Source organism: Cebus imitator, unplaced genomic scaffold (genome assembly GCF_001604975.1).
Source record: "Cebus imitator isolate Cc_AM_T3 unplaced genomic scaffold, Cebus_imitator-1.0 Scaffold81, whole genome shotgun sequence".
Taxonomy (NCBI): Eukaryota; Metazoa; Chordata; class Mammalia; order Primates; family Cebidae; genus Cebus; species Cebus imitator.
Genome location: NW_016107396.1, coordinates 808,339 through 820,402, shown reverse-complemented (window position 1 = coordinate 820,402; position 12,064 = coordinate 808,339). Strand labels below are relative to the sequence as shown.

Sequence of the window (12,064 nt, the reverse complement as noted above, 5' to 3'; positions counted from 1 at the left end):
ATTGTAAAACTTGATTTTACAATGAATGTAAAACCAATCCAACAATAAATGAAAAAAAAGTCAAGTAAAGACTAAGGTAAATTTTACAAGAATAGTGAACAATTCATAAAAGCATTTCCCAGGAGATAATGTAGGTAAATTTCATGCAGAAAACTAATCCTTACTAAACTGTACATCTTAGTACTAAGCCTGGTCATAACAGGTTGCTAAGAATTAGTTTTGAATGCAGAGCACAGTAAGAGAGTTTTAAGGAAGTTTCATCCATCGTTTCTCTTTATTATCAAAACATGTGAAGGACCAAACTAAACAATTGTGATGTCTAAGCCTAGATTATGTAAAGCAGTAATTTCTACCTATACCTTCTGATAAAGTAACATTTATGACTACTAAGTGTGTGGCCTTTTTCTGTTTTGTTCACCATGTCCTTCTTTCAGTGTTGATTGAATACTGTATCAATATTTCAGTATTGATTCTACCTTTCACAATTTAATAGTTCTAATAATTATAGCTTTGACAGCATTTTACTATATCCTAGGTACTTTTGAAAGATAACTTATATATACATCAGATAATCTGCAAAGATACCCTAGCTAGGTTCCATTAGCCCCCAGTTAGAGATAAGAAAACTGAGGTTAAATAACTTATCTAAATTCTGCAACTAATAAATGGTAAAGCTAGAATATGAACCCAGACAGCCTGGCTCTGAGTCCATGTTCTGAATCACAGGAATACATTTCTGTTTATACCAGCTTGTATTCCTTTGGTGGAGTCAGATTTTGCACTTAGAATGTTCATTATCTGAAACCAAAGTACTGTCACATCAGGTGCATGGGCTTATCCCCATGTCTGCACTGTGAAGTTCATAGCACAGAATCACTTCCTTGGAAAGGTGAAAAGAAACTGAGTAGATGATAGAATGTTAGAGGATGAGTGAAACACATTTTGTGGAAGTGCACGGCTGGAGGTGGAATCATTCTTAGCGTCTGCTCTATTGGAAAACACGACTGTGAAGTATAAAGTCAACAAAACAAGGAAATGCAGGAAGCAGAATACCATGCTCTATTTTTTTTTTTTTTTTTTTTTTTATTTTTTTTTTTTTTTTTTTTTTTTTTTTTTTAGTATTCTAACATTCTTTCATAATGTTAGAATGACCAAGTTTGGACGTCTGCTGTAAATCTCTATACAAGCTGATGGGGGTAAAAAATATGTATGACTTTCTGCTTTTTATTTATTAATTTCTTTTACTATATTTTTACTTTGGCATTTCTTTAAAACTATGTAAAGACATTTGTTGGCCTGGTGCAATGTCTCACACCTGTCATGCCAGCACTTTGGGAGGCCGAGGTGGGAAGATCATTTGAGTCCAGGAGTTCAAGACCAGGTTGGGCAACAAAGTGATAACCCATCTCTATTGAAAAAAAATTCCAAAGTATATATGTATGTATGTTTTTACATAGTTTTTCTATATATGCATATTTACATATATTTATTTATATTTACATATATATGAAAAAACTTTGTAAAGACATTTATTATCTTTAGAAGCAAAAGTATAATAACATCAAAACATGTTTTCAATTATGTTTGTAAGACATGTAGCCAACACTGATGTTCCCATCCCAACGCACTACTTTGTGGTGCTGACCAGTTGTAAAAACAAGAGCCACACACCGGAAAACTGCCCTGGGTGGCTGGACGTCCTTCCCTTTATCATCCCTCACCGACCTACCAACGTGGAGAGCTGTCCTGTGAGTATGCTTTGGGAGGGTCCAGGACCTGAGAAAATGAGTCAGAGCTCATTTGGGCTCTCATAAAAATAGCTCTAACTAAAACATTTTTTTTAGGTTTTTCATGGAAAAAGTTATAATACAGGTTCCTTGATTTTTAGGCTTTTTCTTAGACTATTGATCTCTATGTAATTAATATCAATTTAAACATATATCTGCATAGATGAACATATGTTTATCTATGCATACCTTATATATTTTATTTATATACATTTCATTTACATTCACTAATAATGAAATAGGTGAAATCTTGTTAATCTTTTTTCTTTTTTTATTTATAACTGACATATGATAATTGTATATATTTATGGGATATAGTATGATGTTCAAATGCATGCACATTTTGTATAATGATCAAATCAGGATAATTACCAAATCTACCACTTTAAACATTGATCTTTGTGGTAATAACACTCAGAGTCCTCTCTTTTAGCTCTCTTGAAATATACAATACATTGCTACTCACTATAGCCACTCTACTGTGTAATAGAACGCCAGAACTTATTTTTATTCTGGCCACAAATCTTAAAGTTCTTGCAATGTTAGCACTAAATTAATGCTTCTGAATGAGTATGTAAATATAAAAATTCCATCAACCTGAGCCATGAGGTGTGAAATTGATTATAGACACACACACACACACACACACACACACACACACTTACACAGACACACAAGTTCAAGTAACATTCTGTTTTTAAATATCATTTATTAGGCTACCTCAAAATCTTTTTTAGATCAAGGCAGAGTATATGTATATAGTTAATTGGACTTGCATATAAATTCCTTAGAGAAAATATATGTATCCTGGAACTTAAGTTTTACTGAAGTCATTCTCAACAAATATATCGAGTGCCTATTAAGTGCACAGTATCATGACAGAAATTCTTTAGAATGCATAAAGGAGGAATACATTGTCCCTGCCTTTGAAGAGTTCATATACAACTTCAATTTACATATGAGATATAGGCACACAAATTAGTCAGTCAATAATACAAGAATTATTCTAAAAACTAACAAGTAAAAGAGGTTGCAAAGTTGGGATCAATTGACAATTAATGTTAAAAGGACTTAGTATTTGAAGTTAAAATCACATTTGGCTGGAATGATCAATAAAGATTTCATAAAATAAGGTGCAAGTAGGGCTGTGCCCCAAAGGATGGATAGAATTTGAGTATATTGAGAAGACTATGAAGAGTCTTTCATGGAGGATGGTTATGAAGAATGAAGAGGATTTAGTAACTGATTGGATGCAAGAGCCCCCACCCCTAAAGGAAACTCAAAGATGAATCAGGTTTGAATGTTGGTAATTAGGAAAAAGAGAGAGAGAGAGGAAAGTTAAGAATGAGAAATTTTTGGCAGGTAGATAGGATAGGTTAAGGCTAGGCGTTTTAAGTTTGTAGAAATGGGCATTGATATGGAAAGTCCCATAGGCAATTAGAGCCTGGGAGTTAAAGCTTGGGATTGAGGCCAGATTCAATTAATCTGTATTCTCTCAGGTGTTCAACACATGACTGCTTTCACCATGCTGTGCACTACAGGAGGTACTTACAAGTAGAAATCCAGTAAAATATTAGAAGAAAGAGATAAGTGATGTAAGAGAGGAACAGATAAACTGTTGTAGTAGAATTGCAAAGGAGAATTACTTCCTGACAGGGGGAGTGACGTTTCAGTTGGGTCATGCAGATAGGATTTTAGTTGTGTGTTTACATTGTCTAAAGAAGATGGCCAAATTCAGAGGCTGAAGAGTGAGCCACTCATAGTCCTAAAATGAGGAAGAAGAGTTTCCAAACAGGAAACTATCATATGTTGTTGAGTTGAAACCCTTCCTGCTTTTCCTGCCAGCATTTTATTTGGTTGAGACAGGAGCAAAAGCCATTATTCTTTACTTCCTCTTCCAATGACAGACATCAATGACTGACACAATGTGGTACTCTTTACCATCAAATCTAGATTAAACAGTTCATTATTACAGAGGCTCTAGGTAGCCATGATGGAGTGATTACAGTGGGTACACAAAGAAGACACACTATTTGCTATCCCTGGTCCAGGCCCTTTTGACTTTCTATTAGGACTCTTGAAAATGAATCTTAAGTATATTTGCAATCTCCTGTCCTCTTGTCATTTGTCAGTGTGCACTACTACCAACTTACTCATCTTAAAATTTAGTTTATGCTATGTCATACCCTCTTACCCCAAACCTTTTTATTATCCTGAACAAAAAAATAAATACAAAGAAACAAATGAAAACAACTTTGAGCCTGTACTTAAGTCTACTCACAATTTACCCTCAGTTGACCTTACAGGCTTATGTTCCAGGCCAATTAGAGCCCTTGAAATTACTTGAACACATCTTGAGTTTGCTTACCGCATCCCTGTTGCCCATGTTCTTCTCTTCTCTAGAATTCCTCTCTTTTCTATCTGCTAAAAACTCCACCTGCACGTCAAGGTAAAGTGCAAATTATGCGAAACTTTCCTTGATTATCCAAAGTAGAAGTGATCTCTCCAAAATTAATAGAGCACTATCTCTATCGAATAGGACATCATCAGTAATGAATTGGACACATCCAAGAGTTGGAGGAATTTGCAGTATAGTAATAAGAATGTGACATCTATATAGATAATTATGAGACAAAATACAATGAGCATAAAGCAAACTTAAGCCAAACTATGATTATAAAAAAGATTGCAAAGTTAATAAGAGTAGCTGTCACTCAGATATGGGGAAGGGGAAGACAAGATGAGAGAGAGGCAAAGATCACTAAAAATCCAGGCATGACTGACCAGGAAATATATATGATAGATAATCTTTTGCTTTGAGAAGGATGGATTTGCTCTTGGTGGTCTTCAGTTTCACAGACTAGTTGAATATGTAGGAGGATATATGAGAAATAGTATAAAACAGATCTTAAATGCATGGATTTTGGAGTTGGACATCCTAGGCTCAGTGAATGACTTGGCCTCTTTGGGTAAATATGTTGTTTCCTCATCTGTTATATCTAATAAGTATAAAATATTCACCTCCTTTTATGAAGCTTGTAAAGATTAAACAAAATAATCTGTATAAAACCCTAAGGCTTCCCAATAAAAAAAAATGATGGCTATTATAAAGGAGTTATATCTTACAATGAAGTTACATTCTGAAGTCAACAAAGGCCAGGGGCAGTGGTTCACGCCTGTAATCCCAGCATTTTGGGAAGCCAAGGCAGGTGGATCACCTGAGGCCAGGAAATTCAGACCAGCCTGGCCAACAAATGTAAGACCTTGTCTCTACCAAAAATACAAAAATTAGCCAGGTGTGGTGGTACCTGTCTGTAATCCTAGCTACTCGGGAGGCTAAGGCAGGAGAATTGCTTGAAACTGGAAAGGAGAGGTTGCAGTGAGCGGAGGTCATGCCACTGCACTCGAGCCTGGGCAACAGAGCAAGACTCTGTCTCAAAAAAAATAAAAATAAAAATAAAAGTCAACAGAGTGAAATTGAATCTACCATATGCAAATCATCCAGAAAGTATAGTACATTCACAGACTGTTTCTTAGTACATCTAAACCAGCCAATATTTCCAGTAGCATTTGGATAGGTAATTGCGCTTTGATGCACCTAATAAAATAGATGGCTTGCTTTAAGCATTGCATTGCATGAAAACTCTGTACTTTTAAATATTTGAATTAATGTACAGATGTACTCTCACTGTTCAGAGGCTTGAGGGAACTGAGATAAAGCTATAGGAATGGTCGATTCACAATTCTATCCTACACTTGGTGTAAGGAAATAGGTCATATTTCCTCATTTATTTTGTCCTTTCCTTGTTCCTTCCATCTTTTCTTCCCTCCTTTTTCCTTTTCTCTCTCCTGTCATCTTTGTACTGTTAAATTTCTGTCAGATAAATGAGACGTAGCCATGAGTCCAAGTGACTTTCATTATTGTAAGTTACTCAGCAGATATTGGAAAATATAGGTATGGGACTTGGAGGAGAAATCAGAACTGCAGCTCTCGATTTGGGATTAAATCATGGGCGTGAAATACAATTGCCAAAGGAGAGAAAATGGAAAGAAAAGACCTCAAATCAAATTGATGAAAAATATCTATACTTCCAGGAAGTATAGTCAGCTGAGGAAACAGAAGGTATCATCAAACAAATAAACAGTAGAGCTATGGATAACAAAGGAGGAACTTCAGAAGCTTAGGGTAGTTAACTAAGTGAAAAGTCTAAGGAAAACCCACTCAGTGATGTCATCCTTGACAAAGTGGTTCCACTAGCATGATAGCAGCAATCACCGGTCTGTAAGTGGCTAAGCAGAGAGAATAAGAACATGGATAGGGCAGAAGAATGCTGAAATCAGTATTGTCTCAACAAATGAGTTGTATTTTGGGGATATACAATACTCTCAATTCTGTAACAGGTCATTTATACAAATACACACACACGTGCCCACACGTGCACACACACATATGTATATATAAATCAAATGTAGCTCATAAAACTGTATAGTCTATTCTATTGGCGTGGACTGGTGCAGGGAGGGTGGTTGTCTACAACTGGCTTTTGTTTAGATTGGTTGGTGCCAGAGACTTACTCAGTGTTGAATAGCTGAAGTATCAGCTCTGCATAGGTATAGTTTTGTGTTATGCTTTGTGATCATTTCACTGCAAATTTAAAAGAGGGAAGACGATCAGATGCCAAATAAATCACGAAAGAGTAGAGTCATATAAACCAAATGGGAGAAAATGTTACGGAAAAAAAGCGATCAAGGATATTAGGTGCTACTGAAATGTGCAATAGTAAAGGCAGAATAGCAAGAATTTGAATTGGATTCCCATTGGAAGAATGAACTCAAACTAACACACTGCATTAAAAAAAATGTTAGCTCACATTGTGAATCTGACAGAGACAAGTGCTTTAGAGGTTAGGAACAAAAAGTATTTCCTCTTACACTTCTGGCTCAGATAGTGACTGTCTGTATTAAGCCTGCATACTTAAACAAGTAAACTACTGCGTCAAAGTCAAATGAGAATCATGAAAACACATTAATCTAATTCAATAAACTTTGAAACTTTCTTATTATGTGAAAAGTTAACTGAACTTTCGCAATATCATACGAATATTATAAAGAAAATTTTCTTTATAATAAAGAATAAAGAATGTCATAGAAACCCATGTTTCTAAATGATTGAACTAACTTTTATATTGTAAAGAACATATCCAAAATCAAACGGTCAAGAAATATCTGAAGGGATGCACAACTATAACGATAGTCAGCATAATAAAATGTAAACAGGCATAAAACACTATTTTACACCCATGTTTTGGCAAAGATATGGGGAAATGGGAATTATCTTTCACTGCCTATGGAACTATAAATTGGTATGAAGACTCTGAGGAGTGCCAGGCTTAATATCTGATAAAGTTAAAATTGAATGTACTTGGCCAGGTGCGGTGGCTCACGCCTGTAATCCCCCCAATTTGGGAGGCTGAGGCAGGTGGATCACCTGAGGTCAGGAGTTCGAGACCAGCCTGCCCAACATGGCGAAACCCCCGTCTCTACTAAAAATACAAAAAAAATTAGCTGGGCATGGTGGCGGGTGCCTGTAATCCCAGCTACTTGGGAGGCTGAGGCAGGAGAATTGCTTGAATCCTGGAGGCAGAAGTTAACAGTGAGTCAAGATGGAGCCATTGCGCTCCAGCCTGAACCACAAAGTGAGACTGTCAAAAAAAAAAATTGAATGTACTCTATGGCCCAGCAATTTTATTAATATGTCCTAGAAACTAATGCTCTTGAACACAGGAGGCATATGCCAAGTTATTTATTATAGTATTATTTATAATAATAAAAATTTTATCAATATGTAATGAAAAACTTGTTCTGATTTCAATGAGGAAATAACACAAACCGCAGCTGAGGAAATATCACAAACAAGTGACTTAACAAGACTTAGAGATATCACTATAGATTACAAACGGTAATACCGAATGAAAAAAAATTGCAGAATACCACTTATAATATTAATATAAATTTGAAAACTCATCAATTTGTCATATTGCATCTTGACATACAGTAAAATTTGAAAAAACAGACTGGGTTCATCTTGATATAAAGATGTTTAGTTCTGAACAGAGGCACATTGGGGACTTAACTTCATCTGCAATATTTAATTTCATCAAAAAATTTATATCTGAAGTAAACATAAAAATAGATAAATTTTGACTACGGTGTTTTATGCTAGTTATAGTATGCTTTGTACTTTTGTTTCTTTCTTTTTTTTTTTTTGAGACGGAGTTTCACTCATGTTACCCAGGCTGGAGTGCAATGGCACGATCTCGGCTCACCGCAACCTCCGCCCCCTGGGTTCAGGCAATTCTCCTGCCTCAGCCTCCTGAGTAGCTGGGATTACAGGCACGCACCACCATGCCCAGCTAATTTTTTGTATTTTTAGTGGAGACGGGGTTTCACCATGTTGACCAGGATGGTCTCGATCTCTTGACCTCGTGATCCACCCGCCTCGGCCTCCCAAAGTGCTGGGATTACAGGCTTGAGCCACCGCGCCTGGCCTCTTTTGTTTCTTTTTATATTTAAAAACTAAATTTAGTTGCATCAAATTAAGATTTAAGGCAGTAAAAAATCATTGGCAAAAAGACAACTTTTAAGCAATAAAAATATTTCTGTTCATGAAAAATAATGTGAGAAAAAAAAATACTGTGCTTTTCTTTTCCAGGAAGGTATACCAGAAGCTTTTTGGGTTGAAGAAAGATTTAAAACGCACATTGCCCGGGTCCGTGATGTAGAACTTCTCACTGGGCTTGATTTTTATCAGGAAAAAGTGCAGCCTGTTGCTGAAATTTTGCAACTAAAGACATATTTACCAACATTTGAAACCATTATTTAATTTAATGGTGTCTACTTAATGTATAACTTACTGTACAAGTAATTTTGGCAAAATGTAAATGATTTTCTGTGGAGAATTATAAAATAAAGTTTTCTATTTTTCCTTAAGTCCCTAAAAGCTGTAATTTTTATTATTCTCTTTTCTCTTTTTTATTTCTATGAATATGTATTATTTTAAAGTTATATTTTCACACAGAGATGATGCTATATTGTACCTTTTTTTGGTTGTGGTTTTTTTTTTTTTTTTTTTTTTTTTTTTTTTTTTTTTTTTTTTTTTTTTTGTTTAGAGATGGAATCTTACTCTGATGCCCAGGCTGGAGTGCAGTGATGTGATCGCAGGCCACTGCAACCTCTGTCGCCTGAGTTCAGGTGATTCTCCTGCCTCAGCCTCCCGAGTAGCCGGGATTACAGGCATGTGCCAAGCTACTTTTTGTATTTTTAGTAGAGACTGGGTTTCAGCATCTTGGCCAGGCTGGTCTTGAACTCCTGACCTTGTGATCTACCCGTCTTGGCCTCCCAAAGTGCTGGGATTACAGGCGTGAACCACCGAGCCCGGCCTTTCGTTGTTTTTTTTAAACTCTAATCTCATGACAGATTATAACTATCTTATTGTATTTATTATCTCACTCAGAATCTTTAATTTTTCTGACCAAATTATCTAAACAAAAAAGAGAACAAAAGAAGTATCTCTTACTTGGGAATTGAATCAACTCTAAATCAGTTTTGTCATAAAATTTTTTGTATTTGACAACTGGCAATACTGATTAAAAATGCACAGAACTTTTACACTGTAACTTCACCTGTAAAAACTGTCCCAACAGATGAGCTTTGCACAAGTGCATGAAAATGACACCTTTTATGATAGCAAAGACCAGAAAACAACCTAAATTAAACAAACTATGGAATTTCTTTAAACAAATGTTTTTCCATCTCAATAAAGACAGAGGTAGATCTATATATATCTTGAATGTATCACTATTGTTAAATGAGAAAGCAAGTGGTAGAACAATGTTTGTAGTATGTTATCATTTTTCAGGGATTGGCAAACTTTTCTATAAGGGACTAGATGGTAACTTTGTTAGGCCATACAGTCTCTGTTACAACTATTCACTCTCCTGTGGCATCAAGAAAGCAGTCATAGATAATACAAAAAAAGGAGTAAGAGTGGCTGTTCTATTAGTCTCTTTTCACATGGCTATAAATACCTGAGACTGGGTAATTTATAAAGAAAAGAGGTTTACTTGGTTCACAGTTTCAAATGGCTGGGGAAGCCTTGGGAAACTTACAGTCATGGCAGAAGGGGAAACAAACACTTTCTTCACAAGGTGATAGGATGGATGCTTATAAAACAATCAGATCTCACAAGAACTCACTCACTATCATGAGAACAGCATGGGGAAAACTGTCCCCATGATCCAAAACTTCTCCCATGATCCAAACACTTTCCTCCCTCAGCATGTGGGGATTATGATTGGAGATGAGATTTGGGTGGGGACACAGACCCAATGTTCCAATAAAACTTTATTTACAAAAACAAGTGGAGGGCTAGATTTGATCCTTGAGCTGTAGTTTGATTTATATAATAAAATCTGGGCTATGGAAGCAGGAATGAATGGGAAAAAAAAAAAAAAGAAAAAGAGATAACATTTTAATTTTGTGCTCTTTGTACTGCCTGAAGTTTTTTTTTTTTTTTTTTCACTCTCTATATGTATTTCTTTAATTTTTCAAAAAATAGAGTTATGAACCAAAGAGATCCTAGCAATTATTTCAGAGACAATACTAGTGGTCAGGTTTTTGGGCTGCTAGACTGGCAGTTTTCCAGATTCTTCTCTGATATAAAGATAAGTTCATCCAGGGACACAGGCTTTGTAGCTAATGAAAAAGCTTGTGACCTGAACTTCAAGGAAAACTGGTATTTCAGTTGAATTATGATTATTATTTACAACCAGTTGAGATGTTAGTTTATTCCCACTGGATTTTTTTAACATAGTTTCTTCATATGTAGAATTTAGGTGAAAAATTTATGCAGTGCAAAATATGCAATACAGACAGGCTGCAAGTTAAGACACAAATAGGACACTATTTCTGGATACACAGCAACAATGTTAATACTCTTTATACAGAGGCAATTTTTCTGATCAACGTTCTCCTGCCCCACCATGGCCTGGAAACTAAGTAAGATCACCTGAAATTTAGAACTCACAATAGTAAGACAAATGGTGGATGCTTACAACCCTGAACCGAGATTAATAAACCTGGATTTCCCCATTACTTCTGAGTTTGTCTGAAAGAGGCTAAATTGTTGACATAAAAGTAAAAAGAGAAAAATTAAAATTACATTGTTTTACACAGAGATTGTGGAATGGTATACCTCCTTTTTGCATACTCATTATTCCATTAAAAAGAAATATGTATGCGTAAAGCCATTTTGAATGAATGAATGAATACCAGTGATTTAATGGATTTTGTAGAGGATTTGGTATATCTACTTAATAACTTTCAGCTTGTAGCCTATATTTACAATAAACTTGTTTTATTTTTAAAAATCTGAAAATGTAAGCAATAAAGTTAGTTATATTTTAAAATATTATTTAAAAAGGATTTTATATGTACCCAAAGTTTGCGAGAATAGTATGGGCCAGGCACTGTGGCTCACAACTGTAATCCTATCACTTTTGGGAGGCTGAAGTGGGCAACTCACTTGAGGTCAGGAGTTCAAGACCAGCCTGGGCAACACACTGAGACACTCTTTCTATTTAAAAAAAGAATAGCATAAAGAATTCTTTATAACCTTTACTCAGCTACATCAATTAAAATTCTCAGTATGTACATTTATATATAGTTTTATATTTCCCCCTGTACTTCTGAGAGTATATTGTAGTCATTATGCTCATTAACCCTAAATATTTTAGTGTGCAAAGATCAAGGACATTAACTCACAGTAAGTTTAATGTTGATAAGATGCTATAAATAATCTAATTTATGGACCTATCAATTTTTTTCATATTTGCAACAATTTATGATATTTTCTGTTTTGGTCTAGGAGCTGAAAGAGAATCATCCATTGTATTAAGTATTATTTTCTCTTGGGTCTCTTATAATGTGCAACAATTCCTCAGCCTTTAACAAATAATGTTGATACTTTTGAAGAGTCCAGGTCATTTATTTTGTAGCCTGTCCCTCAATTGGGTTTTTCTGGCATTCCCAGATGACTGGATTAACACAATGCATTTTTGGCAGGGATACTACATTAGTGATATTTGTCCTCAGCACTTCATATTTGAAAGCACATGATGTTCATCTGTGCCACCACTAACCCATGCCAGATTTGATCACTTGGTGAAGTTAGTGTTCAGTAAGTTTCTTTTCTGTAAAGATAGTTTTCCCTTAGAAAT

General features: G+C 35.3%; 1 protein-coding gene across 1 annotated transcript in view; it reads left to right on the top strand.

The window, feature by feature from the left end:
- Positions 1–8,782, top strand: part of ENPP3 (ectonucleotide pyrophosphatase/phosphodiesterase 3) — a 94,958-nt gene extending 86,176 nt beyond the window's left edge. Inside the window, exons 24-25 of the mRNA XM_017533239.2 lie at positions 1,592–1,748; positions 8,500–8,782. Of these exons, the coding sequence (XP_017388728.1) occupies positions 1,592–1,748; positions 8,500–8,670 (328 nt within the window). The 3' untranslated portion in view covers positions 8,671–8,782. The remainder of the gene's footprint in view (positions 1–1,591; positions 1,749–8,499) is intronic.
- The last annotated feature ends 3,282 nt before the right edge of the window (positions 8,783–12,064 follow it).